Raw genomic sequence first — 20,047 nt, 5'->3', positions numbered from 1 at the left:
ATGGGGTAGATAGATGTGTGTGCACATTTGTTTATGAATCCTCTGGTCTTTGCATGGGCGGGTGTACTCACAGGAGTTTTGCAAGCGACCAACACGTTTCCCGTCTCGTGCAATAAGTGACAAAGCCGGTGGTGTAGGAAGCTGGCGGTTGTATGTATTCATCTAGCGCAGTGTGTTTCCGGTGCATAGCTCAGCCAGCGTTTCCAGTGTACTTTTGTTAAAACCCTAACAGGTTAAGGACTGCCCCCCCCCACAACGCCCTTCTTACAGGTGGTAGAGGCGCTGGACGCCCGATATCAGTCATAAAACATCCATTTGGTATCAGTGCGAGTGCAGGCGCACACCATGTAGTATATTTTAATCTTGTGTCAGAGTGCACAGTAAACATATGTTTTTATAGTCGCCATCACTTCAGTGTATGCAAGCGTATAAATTGTCCACCTTTCAAAGTGTAGCTATGATCCTCGTAGTGTGAAAATCTGGTCCATCATGAACTTTACCTAGAGGTGCACGGGCTTGGCACGTGTTGCGGACACGGCTCACAGCAGGACACAGACCTGTGTGTTTTTTCCTAACTAAAATTGTCGCTTTACGCCACGGTCAAAGCTATGGCCTCCGAGGCGTTACACAATGACATGGAAGGGAACAACTGCAGTGGCCCTTGGTGTGGTATTTTACCTGGACTGTCCCTCCCAGTATATCCTTCCGTTTACTATCCCTCCTTAATTATTTGAATTCCCAAAGCAAACACGCCGCTCATTGTGCCGCAGATAGAGCGTGCTGCAAACAGCCCCCTCCCCTGTGGAATGTCTTTGACCCGAACGATGGGTTCCTCTGAATAGAAAAACAATGGTCTCGAGGGGGCGTCGTGCCTCCTGCTGCCGCCACGAGCATCTAGAAAAACAAGGCAGGCTGGAATAATAAACAGCGCGCCGTGAAATGGCACTTTTAAAAGGAGCCGCTCAGCGGGGCAGAGGCGCTTATTGCATCCCAGCGGGAAGTGCTGCTCGATTTACACACCGGACCACCAGACATTCTGACAAAATGTCAGAGCAAGGGACAATCTGAGGGTCAGGTGTATTGTTAACCAGCGTCCTCCATTCAGCCTGTAGCATTGCTAGCTTTTTGTATCCTATGCTGATTTAGAGGCAGAAGTATATTCAATGACGGCGCACGTAACAAGAATAGATCTTGGCATGTATATACACTGTCGAATGCAAAGTGGGTGCTCACAGTAAATGTAAATACGTTAGTTGAACCCTTTAAATAAGTTCACAGCAAGTTTGGCCCTACATGCCCCACATTTTCTCAATTGGAATAGTTGCCTTTGCTTTCTTGTGTTCACCTGGGCAGGAATATGGTAGGTACACAATATACTAAGGTGATGTCCCTTCCCACAGGCCTGGACATATGGTTGCCTTTCAGGTTAGAATGATAGAGAGCGGGGACACCCAACATTTCAAACAATGCTAGAACGATTTTTTGGGTGTATTATTATTAGGGTGCCAACAACGAGAACTGTTCACAAGCTAAACAACTTAAGTCCCTAGGCACCTTCAAATAGGAGTTGAATGCGCACGTCAATTAGGAGCATCTTGCTTTTCCTATTTGAGAACGGTATGCAGCATCAGGCTGGTTGACATTTTGGTATTGTTATGTAGACATCTGCGGGCGGAATTATAGCTCAATGGAAGACAAATAATGCCGTATATTATGTTCGCTTTTCTTGCCTCTGTTCCCTGATTGTGCCCGTTTTCTTGCCTCTTCTTGCCTCTGTTCCCTCGTTGTGATTGTTTTTCTGGCGTCTGTTCCCTCGTTGTGATTGCTTTTCTGGCGTCTGTTCCCTCGTTGTGCTTGCTTTTCTGCCCTCTGTTCCCTCGTTGTGCTTGCTTTTCTGCCCCCTGTTCCCTCGTTGTACTTGCTTTTCTTCCCCCCCTGTTCCCTCGTTGTGCTTGCTTTTCTGCCCCCCGTTCCCTCGTTGTGCTTGCTTTTCTTCTCCCTGTTCCCTTGTTGTGCTTGCTTTTCTGCCCCCTGTTCCCTCGTTGTGCTTGCTTTTCTACCCCTGCTGTTCCCTCGTGGTGCTTGTTTTTCTGCCCCCCCGTTCCCTCGTTGTGCTTGCTTTTCTGCCCCCGTTCCCTCGTTGTGCTTGCTTTTCTGCCCCCCTGTTCCCTCGTTGTGCTTGCTTTTCTGCCCCCCGTTACCTCATTGTGCTTGCTTTTCTGCCCCCGTTCCCTCGTTGTGCTTGCTTTTCTGCCCCCTCTTCCCTCGTTGTGCTTGCTTTTCTGCCCCCTCTTCCCTCATTGTGCTTGCGTTTCTGCCCCCCTGTTCCCTCGTTTTGCTTGCGTTTCTGCCCCCCTTTTTCACTCGTTGTGCTTGCTTTTCTGCCCCCCGTTCCCTCGTTGTGCTTGCTTTTCTGCCCACCCGTTCCCTCGTTGTGCTTGCTTTTCTGCCCCCCGTTCCCTCGTTGTGATTGCTTTTCTGCCCCCCCGCTGTTCCCCCGTTGTGATTGTTTTGTCTGGCCTCTGTTCCCTGTATGTGTCTGTCTGTGTGTGTGTGTGTGTGTGTGTCTGTGTGACTCTGTGTGTTTGTGTGTGTGGCTCTGTGTGTGTGTGTGTGTGTGTGGGTGTGTGTGTGTGTGGGGGGGGGCTCTGTGTGTGTGTGTGTGTGTGGCTCTGTGTGTGTGTGTGTGTGTGTGTGTGGCTGTGTGTGTGTGTGTGTGTGTGGGTGTGTGTGTGTGTGTGTGTGTGGGGGGGGGGGCTCTGTGTGTGTGTGTGTGGGGGGCTCTCTGTGTGTGTGTGTGTGTGTGTGTGTGTGTGTGTGGCTCTGTGTGTGTGTGTGTGTGTGTGGCTCTGTGTGTGTGTGTGGCTCTGTGTGTGTGTGTGTGTGGCTCTGTGTGTGTGTGTGGGGGGCTCGGTGTGTGTGGGGGGCTCTGTGTGTGTGTGTGTGTGTGGCTCTGTGTGTGTGTGTGTGGGGCTCTGTGTGTGTGTGTGTGGGGCTCTGTGTGTGTGTGGAGCTCTGTGTGTGTGTGTGTGTGTGTGACTCTGTGTGTGCGTGTGTGCGTGTGTGTGTGTGTGGCTCTGTGTGTGTGTGTGTGTGTGTGGCTCTGTGTGTGTGTGTGTGTTTGTGGCTCTGTGTGTGTGTGTGTGGCTCTCTGTGTGTGTGTGTGTGTGTGCAAAAGCAATAGGTATCGCATTTGCGAGAGATTAAGCTATTGACATTGTAAATAACAATGCAATTTGTTTATCTGTTTTCAAAACCAACACATAAATAAAAGAAATTTCATTTACAATGCCAATAGCTCTAACTTTGGCAAAGGCGAGACCGTTGCATTGTAAATGCGTGTTTAATTTGCTTCCACAGTGAGCTAAAAGGGTGCATTCAGTTGGCAAAATGATGTGTACTCTGTGGCACAAAACAACTGTCAGAGATGGGCTTAATGTGCTGAGTAACTAGTTAACTATTTCTTTAAAACACTACAGGAAATGAGAGGACCAGAGGATGTCTCACTAACTCACCACAAGCTCGGGTGAAAGACACAAAAGTAGCCAGAGTCTACAAACTGTAATAAGCCTTTGCTACACGACCACAAAGGAATTCATCTCTGTCCACAAAGGGTACAGTATATCATATGCCAATTGATTCGATTTTTCTTTCTCAAACACAAAGAGAGCCAGAAGAAGCAAGAAGAGAAAGATAAAGAAAGGCAAGTTGATACAAAAACTTTGAATGATCCTCAGCTAATGTTTGGACTGTTTGTCCAAAGATATTCTTTCCATTGGATTGGATCGAAAACAACGAAAGGAGTGGAAGGGAAGCTATACACCCTAATACCTCCTCACCTGAGACATGATTGTTCTGTGTTACCACCCCATGTTGATGATGCCATCTACAGCCATAGTGCACTGTGAGTGGACTGCACACCTACAATGGCTGGATGATTTCTTAATCACTAGTGCTGCTGAACACAAAACTGTGTACAGGAAACTTATATTAAACTTTATTGATTTGCCAAAATCATACTAGGTAGAAAGTGATATTTACCCATCTCATGTTTCTACGCTGCATTATGATTTAATGGTGTACTGTTAAGGACCAATGTCCAAGGTCTCATTTGAGACAACAAATTGGTGAGATGCTACACTGAACACTGAATAGCTGACATGCAAAGATAATTAGTACGAATTCTCCATATGTAAATGTTATCCACTGGAGCACCTGAGGAAATCCACAACTCTCATACATAGATTGTCTTGAGAACTACTGCCTTTCTTTGTGAATCCCAGAAAAGTCAGAAATATACCCCAAATATAGTTGTGATTCAAGGGGACCACATTTTCACTTTTCTTTGGTGCCCTTCATGAATCATTTATAAAAAGAATCAAAAGGCAGTCTGTAAATACAAAATACAAGCATTTTTGCCTATGGGGCAGATGTATCATGTTCGCAGAATGGGAACTCCATTGTAATGGTGACACAATAGTCCGCCACCCCAATTTATATGCGACGTACCATAGGTTTGGCTATGGCGATGACCACTCTGTCACCTCCATAGTCAAACTTCTGAATGGGCTGTCGGATCATCGGCTATAAGTCTATCTGCCCACTTAGGAGGGGCAAACATATAGCCAATTTTTACTGTCCATTCCCACTAGGTAAAACCTGGTGGTAAGGGGCAGTAAAAAACTAAAATTGCCTACCTTGTTATGGGAGATTACTCCCATTGCGAAGGAGCATTATCTTTTTTATTTAAAAAAAAAATCCTATTTCTGGATTTTCTTTTTAAAAATAAAAAAGAAATGAGTTTTGTGCTAGGCTTCGTCATGTTGATGGAGCCCTGTTATCAAACTGCATAAAGCATTGACACGAACTGCCGTTACATCGATTCCTGCCAATGCTTTAGGAATGACCACCAGCCTGGTGGTCATTTAAAAATTTGGCGGGTGGCATCTTTGCCAGGGTGCTACAGTAAATTACTTGGTACATTTGGAGAAATGGGCTGCCTGTTTAGACATAAATCTGCCCCTTACTTTTAATGTTATTGTTTAGTATAAATGACTCACAGATTACACAGAAAAGTAATATAACAAAGATAATGTCTCATTTAACTTACGATTTTGCCATGTTCTTTAGGTACAAGATTTTGCATTCCAGTGCATAAATGTCATGCTCAGTGTTGGCCAGTGCGCGTCTTTCTGCTTCAAAACCCATTGGAGTACTGCTTGGCTCGGCACCTGTACACTGGTTTATCTTGTCTTGAAGAAGCAGCTGCATGCTCTGACAATCTTCCAGGAAGGTTCTCACATCTGCTACACCAATTAACTCTGAATCCTTCTTTTCCTTCATAGCTTCGATATTCCTCCACCTATATATATTCCAGTAAAGCATAGTTATTGTATTTCAATTGGAATTTGGTAATCTGCTAGCATTACTGTTTCAAAATGTGCTCAACTCCAAGAGAAGGGGACTAAATCATGACATTAAACTACACTGGCCCACTAAGGAGTCAAGTAGCCATGCAGCATCCGTGAGCCTCTATGAGCTGTGTTCTTTTCAAAATTGTATTCTTGATTTTTTGCATATGTGTAATCAATGGGAGAGTTTTGGGGGGAAGTCAAAGGCTAGCAGTGAAGAGGCTTGGACCCTAAGGCTGAAGCTTTAACATGTTGGGTATGTCAAATGTGTTACCATAAATGGCTTCAGAAAAACTAACGAAAGATATGACACCTTACAATCATTCTTTTTGAGTTTTTTTCCCAGTCCCTATATTTTGTGCTTCCAGTGAATAGGGTGTTAGTCTCAGCTGGTCAGAAATATTGCACTTCATTACTTATCAGTGCTAAAATCTTGCCATGCTCCTAACTTTGTGACATATCAATAGTTTACGCGACAAGTCCATAAAGAACTTGCGTATCTGAACTGTGCCAAAAGCCAGCCATGTGTTAAAACCTCTGTTTTAACCTAGTCATGGATAGTTCTCCCCTCAAAAAAAATAATTCCAGGTCATCTACAGACAATTTTACTATCACACATAAAAACCCCAGTCTACCACCATTTACCCATCCAAGCAGATTAAGGGCATGCACCACATTCTCATGTGGGCCAGAATATGCTAAGGAAAACATCACCATCAAAGTGCCCCATCAAGGGGTTCAATGGGTATTGCACCACCAGCCCATCGTGGACCATGACATGATGATGAAGCATGTCACCTTGATGGGTGAGTGTCTGTGCATCCTGGAAAGCATTTTCCCTGAGGCTTAAGGAAAAAATCAACATGAATAACTAGTCAGTGTTGAATATTTGAAAACTACAATCAACTCTCTTAACACTGGTTCTTGCCTAGCTGACTGTTGCCACATTCCATTATCACAGAACTGGTTTCTATTCTTGCTTCTTTCCTCTTGGAGTGGTAAGATGTTATTTTGGCACTGTATCTGCGTCTTTAGAAAGAGCCCGGATCATTCCCCTGTTTAATAAGTCTCATCTTAAATTTTAACCTGTTTTACAGATTTTAACCATTTTCTAAAGTTTCTCTCTCACTTCTAACCATCAAAGGGGAGGCAACAATTAAGCTGTAGGCTTATCTAGGACATACCTCTAACCTGGAAACTCAGCTGTCTAGCTGTACATGAGACGAAAAAGCTGAGACTACTCCACTTGATGAATATAGTGGCTTGTTTGATGTCTTGGACAAAGGAGAATCAGCTATGCTTTTTAGACATTTCAAGAGCGTGTGACACCTTCAACCAACCTTCACCGAACTCATCCTCTCGCTCTCAGCAGATCCCTTCACCACAAAGATAATCTTCCACAACTGCATGAAGGATGTTGCCGACTGGATGAGGGCCAATTGTCTGAAACTCAAGTTGGACTAAACTGAAGTGCTGATCTTTGGCAACAATGCCTCCCCCTGGAACGACTCCTGGTGACCCTACAAACTGGGGCTCCCTCCCACACCGAAAGACCGTGCCCGTAACCTTGGCATCATCCTGGACAGCAAACTCACCATGAAACAACAGATCAGCCTCCCCTGGAAGGACTCCTGGTGGCCTGCCGAACTGGGACCCCCTCCCACACCGTCAGACCGCGCCTGCAACCGCGGCATCATCCTGGACAGCAAACTATCTGTGAAACAACAGATCAATGCCGTCTCCTCTGCCTGCTTCTACGCTCTCCGCAAGCTCCGAAGAATCTTCAAATTATTTCCCGTCGGCATTAGAAACACAGTAACAATGCAGCGGCTCAACTAATCCTCAAACTGCCCAAATGGACCCATATCACTCAACATCTCAGGAACCTCCACTGGCTCCCCATCAAGAAAAGATGCCAATTCAAGATACTGACACACGCCTACAAAGCTCTCCACGACCAAGGACCAGCATAAATGAACCATTGCCTTAACTTCCACTAGACAACCAGAGACCTTTGCTTCGCTTCCCTTGCACATATGCGCAAATCCACAGAAGCCACAGTGGGAGCCATTCCTTCTCCTACCTCGCCGCAAAGTCCTGGAACAGCCTGCCCTTCCATCTCTGAACATTACCTTTGCTAGCTGACTTCGGGAAGAAACTCAAGACCTGCAGCCTAGTGCCTGGATACCCTCACGGGTGATAAGCTGTGGTTTACAAGTACTGACTGATCGATTCAACCACCATACCCTCTATGAGAAGCTGGAGGAGGTGAGGGGAGCAGGTTGAGTCTAATAGTGCGAAGTTTGTGCTGTTCTATCATTGAGAAGAAAGCAAGTTACTTAACTGTAACTTTGGTTCCCCAGTATTGGTAACTTTCATAGATTCCCATGCTTTGTATCATTCCCCGTCGTCGGAATGGGAGTCTCGGTAATAGAAAAAATACCATAGCAGTAGGTACAAAAGAGAAAGAAAGGCCTAGGCCTCATCTCATTTTGTAGCATATCCACCTTTTTTTGTAAAAGAGACCAAAAAACTGCAACAACCAATCAGAGAAGCCTCACCCCATAGAACCCTCCCGAGAGAGCCTCAGAGCCTCAGATTTTCGTAGCCATTGTGTAATAGTAACTACATCTGTAGTAGGCTGAGCTTTCCCAGGGGAGGAGGGTGGGCGCATGGGAATCTATGAAAGTTACCAATACTGGGGAACCAAGTTACAGGTAAGTAACTTGTTTTCTTGCCCCAGTATTGGAACTTTCATAGATTCCCATGCTTTGTATCAGAGTAGCTAGCAGTAAGCCATAAAAGCTAATTTTTTATAGAAATATCAATACATGTTATCATACTTATCCTCATAGGAAACAAATCATAATATGTTACCATAGAAAAACATACAATATCTGATACAAAATGTGCAATACAGGAAGGAGGGATTGTAGGGAAAGCTCACCTCTTATTGAAAAAGATTCCTCAGGACTGCCTGTCCAGCTGCCGCTTCGCTTCTCGTGGAAGAATCCAAGCAGTAATGCTTTGTGAAGGTGTGGGTACTGCTCCACGTAGCTGCCCTACAAATGTCCTTGATAGGGACTCCTGCGTATAGAGCCACCGATGATGAGACTGATCTCGTCGAATGAGCACGAACATGTCTTTCCAGCGGTTTACCGGCTTCTTGGTGGCAAAAGTGAATTGCATTACAGATCCACAGAGAAATACCTTGCTTTGAAAGCGGAAATCCCTTCCACGGGGCACTATAAGAAACAAAGAGCTGAGAAGATTTCCTGAAGACATTTGTCCGTTCCAGATAGAATTTTAGACATGTTTGGACATCCAAGGAATGCAGCGACCTTTCCGCTGGTGTAGTCGGTCGAGGGAAAAAAGATTTTAGAACCACAGGTTCATTCAAATGGAAGTCGGATGGGACTTTTGGAATACATTTTGGATTTGTTCTTAGAATTAGAATGTCCTTTTTGAACTGCTGAAAAGGTTCCACAATAGTGAGCGCTTGGAGCTCACTTATTCTCCTAGCTGACGTCAAGGCTAAAAGAAGAGCCAGCTTCCATGATAGAAATTTAAGCCCCGCTCTGTGAATAGGCTCAAACGGGGTCATCATAAGATGAGCCAAAACCAAATTAAGCTGCCAGACTGGAGGTGGAGGCCGGACTGGAGGAAAAACCCTGAAGAGGCCCTTTAGGAATTGCTTGATAATTCTTGCAGACCAAAGAGAAGGACCTGAGGATGTTTGCCTGAATCCAGAGATAGCTGCTAGATGCACTTTGACAGAGGAATGAGCCAGACCTAATTTAGCCAGAGAAAGAATGTAAGGTAAAATCTGATTTGGAGCTGAAGTGTATGGATGGAGATTCTGCCGTTGGCACCATACACAGAACCTTTTCCATTTCGCCTGGTAAGTCTTATTCGTACTTGGAGCACAGGCCTGAGACAGAATTTCTTTACACTCCTCAGTGAGGTTCAAATTCTGGAATTCTCTGTGCTCAGGAGCCACAATGTCAATTGGAGTGGGCTCGTATCTGGATGTAGCACTTGACCCTGAGACATTGTCAATAGAGACGGAATGGGCCGTAGGTGAATTGGCTGATCTTGAGAGAGTAGGAGAAGTTCCGTGAACCAGAACTGTCGGGGCCACGCTGGTGCGATCAAAATCATTTTGTAAGGTTCCCCCTTGAGTTTCCTGATCAGTCTCGGAATTAGAGGTATTGGAGGAAAGGCGTAAACAAATGCGCCGGACCAGGCTATCGAAAGAGCATTCCCCAATGACCCTAGATGGTGATCCCTGCTTGCGTAGAACTGGCAATTCCTGTTTTCTGGGGTTGCAAACAGGTCTATGGTCAGAGTACCCCAGACTCAGAAGACCTCCTCGAGAATGTCCTGATCTAATTCCCACTCGTGACTGACTTTTGAAGACTCAGTACATCCGCTGTTGTATTCCGCTGTAAGAGAAATCTTGTGGAGAATTGCCCAATTCCAAATTGCTTGGGCTTCCCTTGAAAGAATCTGGGATCTTGATCCGCCTTATTTGTTTATATAGTGCATGGCTGTCGTATTGTCCGTGCGAACCAGCACTGTGCGATTCCAAATTCTCAGAAGGAAAGCTTGTAAAGCTAAGTGAATTGCTCTGAGTTCTAGCAGATTGATGTGGAACTTGCGCTGTTTGGGCGTCCAATGACCGCTTACGTGTAACTCCTGTAACACTGCTCCCCAGCCTTCCAGTGAGGCGTCTGTGGTCAGTGTAGGAGAGTGGGGTCTGCAATCCTATGGTCACCCCAGATTTTTGCTTTTTGCTTCACTGGTTCACGACTTTCCCTGGCTGTGGGCCTGCTAATCAGACCCACAGCCTAGCTGTTCTCTCTCTAAATTGACAACCATGTACCTTAGGTGCATTTACCAATTGGTACTGGGCCACCTTATCAATCCCTGTACAGTGTACCATAGGTACCCAGGGCATAGGTGTACCCAGGGCCTACCAAGGGCTGAAGCATGTATTATGCCACCCCTGGCTGGCCATCTAAACAGACACAACTGGCTGCACGACAGCTGGGGCAAGGTGGTGTAATCACCCTTTGCTGTGGATATAGTATCCCTATATCTAACCCTAAAATGGACACATATACTCCTATCAGTCACTCCTATGGCAGGCCTTATCAATTCTGAAGGCAGAGTGCTTGGAATTATGTGAGATGGTGCTCTGGCATGAGCTGAGCCCGTCTGCAGCTTGCGGAACCAAGTCCTAATAGCTGTTCCATGATAACGTTATACCATATACTCTTAAGTGCATTATAATCCTTGTGGTTGAATGCTAACTTTGGTATAACATTATCAAAACATGTCGAGTAAGGTGTCATACGAATTGGAATACTACCCCCTCGCCAATTCTGACGACGGGGGTAGCATTCCACCCTTCTAGAGGGACACGACATGTATGTAACTGCGAACCCCGGTTAAAGTTAACTCGAGCCTTGGCATCAAAAATGGATGCTGCCACCACAGACACAAGTCTGACCTCCTGCTGCTGGGAGTCCTTCCAGCGAGGGAGGCTTGGACAAAGGGTTTCCTGCCTTGGGAGGTGCTAGCACCACCCCAGACAGGATTTTGTGTATTGGGTAGGACAGGCCTGAAAGGAATGAGACATGCCCGGGGCACACAAGGTGTCATGTGCATACACCGGTTCAAACCAGTTGCTGGGGCACCCCTGCCCCATCTCTGGCGCGAAACCGGACAAAGGATAGGGGGTGTAACCACCCCCCTTCCTGGTCCCACCCAGGGGAGGGACCTAGTCAGTAGTGCAGCCCCCTTTAGGAGAATAAAGGTAGGAGCTGGTCCCATTCCAAATTAGATTATCCTGAACAATTTTACAAGAAGAAAACTCTGGACTTCGACGTTCTGCTCCACAGAAGACTGAAGAATCTCCCTTGTGGGCAAGGAGTGTCCACCCTGCAACTGCAGGCACCATCAAGCGTCCAGCGGCTTCACTTTGTCGTCTTCCCTCGAGGATCCAGACTTCAGAGCCCGACGAGACCCAGATTCCCAGACCTCTCCGACCTCAACTCACATCTGCAGCACAGCTGAGATCCGTGGGTGCGACGACACCCGTGGGACCGGCCATCTTGAAAGAAACTGCACTTTGCTTCCAGCATGACTCCCAAGGTAAACTCGACCAAGTGCTTTGGGGTTTGAGAAGCCCCAGCCCCGAGCAGCTCCTGCACCGAAGATCAGCCCTCCAGCATCCACGAGATCTGCGTGGGGCCCTTCTGCCTGTTTGCTGCTCGACGCGTTGTCTGGTCACTTGCCGGCTGGCTAGTGCCCTCCTAGACGACGAACTTTGAAATCTTCACTGCTGCTCTGGTTGCTCCAGACTGGCCCTTGCTCCCTTCCAAAAGAGGAGCACCTCGGACTCTCCTAGTCCGCACTAGACGCTTTTTCCACTCACCGCGTGGGTTGCCTTTGCCAAGGCCTGTTGATGCTGAATCCGGAACAGACACCGCCGACAGCGAGAGCCTGCGTGGGACAGCTCGTGCCTCCATCCTGGTCATCGAAGACACCTCCTGGTCCACGTGGCTGCAGAGTCAAGCGTCCACTCTTCACCTGATCGCTACGACGACATCTGATTCCTTCCTGGTTCCACTCCAGTCACTGGCTAGTGACTTTGAACATTGTCCCCTCTGCTTTCAGGTCTTCAGCTTTCCTGATCCACCCTTGGATCACACCGGACATCTTCCTCCTGGTCGCCTGCAGCATCTTTTCTTTCAGGCTCCATAGACTTCAACGCAGAAACCCGACACGACTTCGCACCTATGCACCCGCAGCCCGTGGGTGAGGTAACGAGAGCATTTTGGTGCTCAAGGGTAGCTTGACTCTCCTAGTGTCCAGATTCACAGTCGTTTTAGTCCTAACTAGTCAGGATTGTCCGTACTCACCTTTTACTTGAACTGTACTGTCCATAGACGTTGTTACGCATCCCGCGTGTGAGTTCAAACTCTGCACCCGCGTCCCGTGGGCCTCCTATTACTTACCTAAAGTTAGGATAGCGAAGTCCCAGCGGTCCTACAGCCTCTGGACAGCTCCATTCCTTCTATCGATTTCCTTATACCATTTACTTAGTATATGGCTTGTCGTGCCCCTAGGGCACCATTGTAATTTGTGCAACTTAAACGTATTTTTCCGAAGAGATTGTCATGTGCTTAGCCTCTGACCTCATAAAGAGTTCAGAGGTGTTTGTTATTAATAAATATATTGTTTATTTTCATAACAACCTGTGTGGTGTCCTTTCATCTGGTATTCAAGGGGATATATTGTGGTAAAACAGCTGGCTTCACATGGCAAAAGAGTTTAGCCTAAGACTGCTTTGTCCATGCTACCATTAGGATAGCTGGTCTATAAGGTTGACTTACAACCAATCACCATAAGGGTTGTTTGGACTGATACAAGGTGATCTCTAGAACTAGTGAGCATCATATATCAGGACAACTTCTCACAGTCAGAACCATGGGAGATGGAGAGAGCTTGAAAGTTAAACCGTTTGAGATATTGTCTTTTATCGTCCACCAGTTGCTTGCTTTTCTCTTTGCTGGTGTTACTGTTATCCTAACGTCGAATGAGCCTCTCGCTTGGCACCATTGTTTGTCCAGTTGCTCTTGTATTGGACGCATTCGAAGCCTGCAGTGCGGAATTAATGGTATGCAAGATGAAATCGATCCTAGTAGGGATTTGTACAGACGGACTGATAAAGATTTCCTCTTTTGTAAGAGACGAGCCGATAGAATAAGTCTTTTCTGTCGTTCCTCCGAAGGGAAAGCATTGCAGCGATTCGTATCCAGAATGGACCCCAGAAATCTGGCCGACCTGGATGGGAGAAGGACCGATTTGGACTTGTTGAGTTGAAGACCCAGTTGGTTGAAAAGCTGAATGCAGCTTTTGACTGCCTTGGAAGCTGCATGGAAGGATTGAGCTTTTATCAGCCAATCGTCTAGGGATGGAAAGACCTCTAGAGATTGCCTTCTGAGAAACGCCACCACTGGGGCAAGTACTTTTGTAAATATCCGGGGTGCGGAACTGAGACCAAACGGAAGCACCTTGAATTGAAAGTGGCTCTTGGCTACTGTAAAGCGTAGGTATCGCCTGTGAGCTGGATGGATCGGTACATGGAAGTACGTACGCATCCTCTAGATCTAGAGTTGCCATGTAGTCCCCTGGATTTAGAAGACATAGAATGTCCTGAAGGGTGACCATTCTGAATGACAGCTTTATGAGATAGGTGTTGAGCTCCCTTAGATCTAATATTGGATGCCACTTCTCCTCTATCTTGCGAACCAGGAAGAACCTGGAGTAAAAACCCTCTCCTTTAGGTGCAGGTTCTATCACCCCTTTAATGAATAGGTGGTGGGCTTCGAGACGTAGAAGTCGCATATGTTTTGCCTCGGTGGCGCAAGGAGCTCTGGAAGGAGGAAGCTGTTGAAATTCCAACGTGTTGCCAAAACGAATGATATTCAGGACCCACTGGTCTGATGTAATGATCCCCCAGCTGCATAGACAATGAGAAATCCTGCCCCCCACTGATGTTACCGGAGGGGGAGGAACAGTAGAAAGAGCCAGAAGGCCGCTATTGCCGTTTAGATGACTCTCTGCCCTGGCTACCTTGACGGCCTCTTGTTGGCTGCCGAGAGAAAGAAGCAGATTGGCCCTGCCTTTGTGAGTATTGTGGCCTGTAGGTTTGTGATGATTGGGAATACGAGGAATAACGTTGTTGGTATCCTCCTCTTTTGGAATAACTCTTGCCTTTCGCTCCTCGGAATGGCACCTTACGGTATTGAAGAGTGCCTAAGGACCTAGCTGTTTCAGTGTCCTTTTTGATATCCTGTAAGGCATCATCTATGTGCTTTCCGAAAAGCACATCACCATCAAAAGGCAAGTCCAATATTTTATTTTGCACTTCAGGGCGAAACCAGGTAGCCGGTAGCCAACCTTGTCTCCTGAGGACAGCCGAACCTGCTAGAGCTCGAAAAGCAGTTGTGGAGATGTCCATGGCGCAGTCAATTATCTCCGCTGAAGATCTTTCCCCTTCTTCTAAGATTTTCCTTGCATCGGCCTTAGCACTCTCTGGCAACTGGTCTACAAACGGAGACATAACACACCACATTTGGCGATCGTATCGACCCAAAATTGCAAGTGCATTGGAGCCACGAACCAGGAGGCTTGACATTGACGAGAACCTTTTGCCCACATTGTCCAGACGTCTACCCTCTTTATCCGGTGGAGAGGCCAGAGGAGCCGAAGGGTTCTTTAACTTCATTTGTGTCGCCTGGGAGATCACAGAGTCTGGCTTTGGTTGGCCAACCAAGCACACGGGACTACTATCAGGGGCCCTGTACTTCTTCTCCAGCCGCGATAGGACCGGAATGACGGTTGCTGGAGACTGCATGACCTTCACTCCCTCGGACCAAACATGCTCTATTATGGGAATAGAGCGGATGGATTTCCTGTATGGCTCTTTGAAATCGTAAAGAAAGCAGTCGGATTGAAACTGGCAGGCCAAACCGTTTTGATGCTCTTTCCATGAGGTTATGGAAACCACCAATGTCAGCCGGTGGTGAATCTACCGGATCCGGTGTAGGAGAAGGTGGATCTCGGATAATGTACTCGTCCCATTCTCTATCCGGATTCGGGACCTCTGTTATATTCCCTCCATCATCCGAGGAATCGTCATCATTGTCCCCATACACTTGACCTGATGTTATCCCTTGACGAACCTCCGCAGGTTCTTGTTCCCTTGGCTGAACCTCAGCTGAAGTGGAAGGTGGCGGTGGTGGAGGGGGCGTCTGAATGGTTTCAGGAGTTTGGGAAGGAAATTATTATTATTATTATTTTTATTATTATTATTATATTTAATTTTTTAAAGCGCGCAGCTACCCGAAGGTTTCCCGGCGCTAAAACAACAAGAGGGGAGTGGGCCAGCAGAATAGTGATCTATTGGTTAAATAAACAAGTTTTAAGATCCCTGCGGAACTTTAAGTAGCTAGGTTCAATCCGAAGAGATAAAGGGAGGGAGTTCCACAGGGACGGGGCCAGAAAAGCAAAGGAGCAACAGCCCATTCTGGCTCTCCTGATCCTGGGAATCTGAAGCCAGTGTTGGTTGGACGATCGAAGGGTGCGAGAAGGAGAATAAGAATGAATTAAAGATCTCAAATAGTGTGGTGCTCTACTGGTGTTAATTTTGTGCACAAAGCAGAGTGCCTTAAACTTGGAACGGCTGTCAATGCGAAGCCAATGAAGGCTGCGTAAAGAAGAGGAAGTGGAAGACTTGTTGGGTAGTTTGCATTTCAGACGGACCGCCATGTTCTGGACCGTCTGTAATTTGCGGACAACCTCTTTGCCGGCCCCCAGGAAAAGAACATTACCATAGTCCAGGCGAGATGTAATTAAAGCCTGGACTACGGTTTTCTGGGTGTCCAGCGGAAGCATACAAATGATTTTTTTCAACCATTTAAGAATAGTGGTACAGATAGAGGAGACTCTAACCACATGTTGCCTCATGGACAACTGGTCATCAAAAATGATGCCCAAGTTGCGTGCAGTTTTGGATGGCGTAGGAAGGGTGCCCATTTGAGCAGGCCAATGGGAGGGCCCCCATAAGGCGGTGTTTTGGCCAACCAGAAGGAGTTCTGTTTTCCCTCCATTCAGTTTTAACTTATTGTCGTGCATCCAGGAGGCAATGTTGTTGAATCCTAAACAGAGGGAAGATGTAGTAGAATGATGACTGGTGGAAAGTGAAAAGATGATCTGAGTGTCATCTGCGTATGAATAAATGGAGAGCCCCGCTTGCTCCGCAATGGCAGCCAGTGGTGTGACATACAAATTAAAAAGAAGGGGGCTCAAAATGGAACCTTGGGGAACACCATGTACTGATTTATGGATTTTGGAGGCAGATGTAGCAGAGAAGACTTGGAACGTCCGATCAGACAAAAAGCTGGCAAGCCATCTAAGGGCGGAATGAGTGATGCCAGAGGATTTTAGAGTGTTAACAAGGATGGGGTGGGAAACCATGTCAAACGCGGCACTTAGATCTAATAAAATAGGTGCCACGGTTTCCCTTCTGTCCACCAGATGACGAATGGTTTCAGAGACTCCCAAAAGTGTAGATTCTGTTGAAAAGCCTGACCGGAAGCCAGACTGTGAATGGTGTAAAATGTTTCGAGTTTCAATCTAACTGGTGAGTTGTTTATTTATATGTTTTTCCAGAATCTTAGAATAGAATGGAAGGAGGGAAATCGGGCGAAAGTTGGCGGGGTTTTTGGGGTCTGCATTGGCCTTCTTCAACAAGGGTACAATCATAGCATGTTTCCATGAGTTAGGGACCTTAGCTTCTCTAAGTGAAGTATTAAGTAAATCCAAAATAAGATTAAGGGAAGAAGAATCTAGAGTTTGCAAAATTTGGGGCAGGATAGGATCCAAAGGGGAGCCAGATTTGATACTGCCAATAATATCATATAGTGTGGAAAGATTCAGGGGGTCCCAGGCAGTGATATGCGATTCAGGCGACTCGCGATCGCACGAAGTGGCAGATACAAATTGCTCCAAAGGAGAGGGGGTAGGATTGGGAATTCCGAAATCAGCATATATGGTCTCGATCTTGGAAACAAAGAAGTCCGCTAAGGTATTGCATTGTGCTTCATTCAGACAAGGGGCTTTAGGCTGGCAAGAAGCACCTGAAAGTTCCTGAACGACCTTAAAAAGGGCTTTTGGGCGATTTTGGGCATTTAAGATAGTCGAATTGACATATTCAGTTTTAGCTATATTGCAAAGAGAATGATATTTTGCTAAAGCAGCTTTGTACTGTAAGGGTCGTAATTGGACCGCCACTTCCGCTCAAGGTGTTTACAGCAAGTTTTTTCCTTTTTTAGTAAGTCTGTAAACCAAGGGGCAGGGGGGTGGTGTAAATTGAATTTCTGCTTACGATAAGGAAGACAGGTATTGACAGCAGAAGTAAGCCAGTTATGAATGATATCCACCTCCTCAATGCTACTAACCTTGGTAAGGAGCATAGAGTTCAAGAGACAGGAATTAAATGTGTTAGAGTCGAGATTCTTCCAATTACGGGTCACTCTAGGTTCGGTGTCTGTTGTAGAGGATTTAGAGGGCTGGTCAATAGTTATGGAAAAGTCCACAATAAAGTGGTCAGACCAAGGGACGGGTAAGGGAGGCTTACAAATTACAGTATCAAGATTAGATAAAATTGGGTCGCGTAAATTACCAGCCTTATGAGTAGGGCCAGAATTATGCAAGGTAATATTCAGAGCTGCTAAATCCGATAACAAGTTGGAGCTAATGGGGCAGGATTTGTCATTGAAATGGATATTAAGATCACCAACAATTAAAAAGTTAGTAGTAATCTTCTCCTGTAGTCCATTAACATAATTTGCAGATCAGTTATCAGAGAAGAGGGCATAGAAACCATACCCTGATGAGATTGCTCTTGATTCCTCTCTCTGGGAGGAGGTTGACGCACTTCTTCGTAGTATCCATCTGAATCAGAATCCTGGTATTTTACCTGGAGCTGTGATGGACTGTAAGCATCTCCATATGCACCATCGTCCTCATCATCCTCTTCTTCTGAATAATCGTCCTCTAAAAGTAATGCAGGAGGCAAGGGTATCACCCTTCGTGAGGACGTCATGTCCGGTGTTATCTGGCGTCTTCTTATTGAAATTCTTATTGAAATTCTTACTTTTTGTACCATCAACGGAGTCACCGTCGTCGGGATCGTCGTCGATGTCATCGGCATCGGCGATGGGGTAGTCGTTGACGAGAGCGCCATAGACGGAGATGAAATCGTCGACAGCATCGTTGACGAGCTCGTCGTCAGAATCAAAGCAGTCGTCGTCATTGTCATCGTCGTCGTCGAAGTTATCTTCGTCGTCGTCGACACCACTGTCGGCGTCATCGTTGTCGAGGATATTAATCTCGTCGACGATGAAGAGAATGATGGTCCAGTCATCGACGTCGAGGCTGTCGTTGTCGATGCCGTCGTCGACGGTCCCGTCGACGAGGCAGAAATGGGTGTTTGCAGGATTCTCGCCGTCGTCGTCGACGTACCTGAAGATGTCACCGTCGACAAGCGGGTTTTCTTGTCAGACTTCGATTCCTGAGGTAGGGAAACAGGTTTTTTGAAACCTTTTGGCTTCCCAGTAGGTCGAGAGATAACAGAAGGCCCTTGTGACCCCTTATGAGAAGAAACCACCTCAGAAACCAATCCCACTTTCTCCTTTGCACGTAGGTGAGGAGATTTTCGGGGACTAGACCTACCAGACCTATCAGCGGTCTTTTGAGAGGTCTTAGAAGGAGGCTCATCAGATGTTGAAGGGGAAGACCTACCCCCTTTTTAGATCTTTTTGAAGAGGAAGCCGAAGAGGAATCTTCACTGTCGCTGGAAATGACCTCCTTTCTAGACTTCATCTTTTGCAGCCAGGTCAGAAGTCTTCCTTCTCTGTCTCTCAATGTTTTAGTAGAGAAGGTCATGCAGATCTTACATTCTGTAGCTTTGTGGTCCGGGTACAAGCAATAAATGCAATCTGTATGCTTGTCATCCACATAAAGCTGTTTCTTTGAGCAGGTAGCACGAGCCTTGAACAAGGCTTTCTTCTCCTTATCCGACATCTTGAGAAAAATAAGGTTGATTTTGAAGCTGTAGAAAGAAAAAACTGAGCAGAGCTCAGAGGAGACTCCCTTAGCACAATGTGCGGTAGGAAATCTGAGGCTCTGAGGCTCTCGCAGGAGGGTTCTATGGGGTGAGGCTTCTCTGATTGGTTGTTGCAGTTTTTGGTCTCTTTTACAAAAAGAGGTGGATATGCTACAAAATGAGATGAGGCCTAGGCCTTTCTTTCTCTTTTGTAGCTACTGCTATGGTATTTTTTCTATTACCGAGACTCCCATTCCAACGACGGGGAATGATACAAAGCATAGGAATCTATGAAAGTTCCAATACTGGGGCAACTTTACTTCTGAATGGTGTCCTGTGACTTGTGGTATGCCTCAAGAGTCATCTATCACCGCAATTCTTTAATACATGTCCCTTTTCCATTCGCTATACAGTGCTATCTAAAACTGGTTGAACGGCAGTTAGCACTGCATTAACAATACAAAGACTGAGCTTTTGCTTTGTAATCAGTCATCGGAAATTCTTGCCTCTCAGGAGTAGTATCCATCTATTACAGTTCATCAATATGAGATACCCACTTACACAAAGCTAAAACCTACTATCTAAATTCCACACATGATGTTATTTTCCGGTCAGCACACAGACCCTCTGTAATCTGGCTATTTCTATATTAGAAATTCTGTTGAGACTGGATTTATGTATTTTTAGGTCGAGCATTTGAGATGTCTTGTATATACTTTAGTATATACTTATATGTGTATGTACTTTGTGGGCTCTGGAGATCAGCCCTAGAACTTGTCTGCTTCCACTTAGGGACTTTTTTCTGTTCAACTGCCTCTATTTAACTGAATTGATAGAAAACGACCAGTAGAGGTCAGTAAAATACCAGAATTGCTTTCTGCTGCAGGACTTTCTTTTTTAAATTTTTCAGGCAACTGCCTCTATTTAACTTTCTTGATAGAAAAAATGCAGC

General features: G+C 46.1%; 1 protein-coding gene across 2 annotated transcripts in view; it reads right to left on the bottom strand.

Moving 5' to 3' along the window:
- SPTBN5 (spectrin beta, non-erythrocytic 5) overlaps positions 1 to 20,047 on the bottom strand; it is a 2,054,098-nt gene that overhangs the window by 1,694,362 nt on the left and 339,689 nt on the right. For both annotated transcript variants that reach the window (XM_078659643.1, XM_078659644.1), the window contains exon 18: positions 5,111 to 5,362. In XM_078659643.1, coding sequence (XP_078515769.1) covers positions 5,111 to 5,362 — 252 coding nt within the window. The remainder of the gene's footprint in view (positions 1 to 5,110; positions 5,363 to 20,047) is intronic.

Source organism: Lissotriton helveticus, chromosome 9, assembly GCF_964261635.1.
Source record: "Lissotriton helveticus chromosome 9, aLisHel1.1, whole genome shotgun sequence".
In the NCBI taxonomy this organism is placed as follows: domain Eukaryota; kingdom Metazoa; phylum Chordata; class Amphibia; order Caudata; family Salamandridae; genus Lissotriton; species Lissotriton helveticus.
The sequence above is the reverse complement of the archived record's forward strand: the minus strand, read 5'-3'. Positions and strand labels throughout refer to the sequence as shown.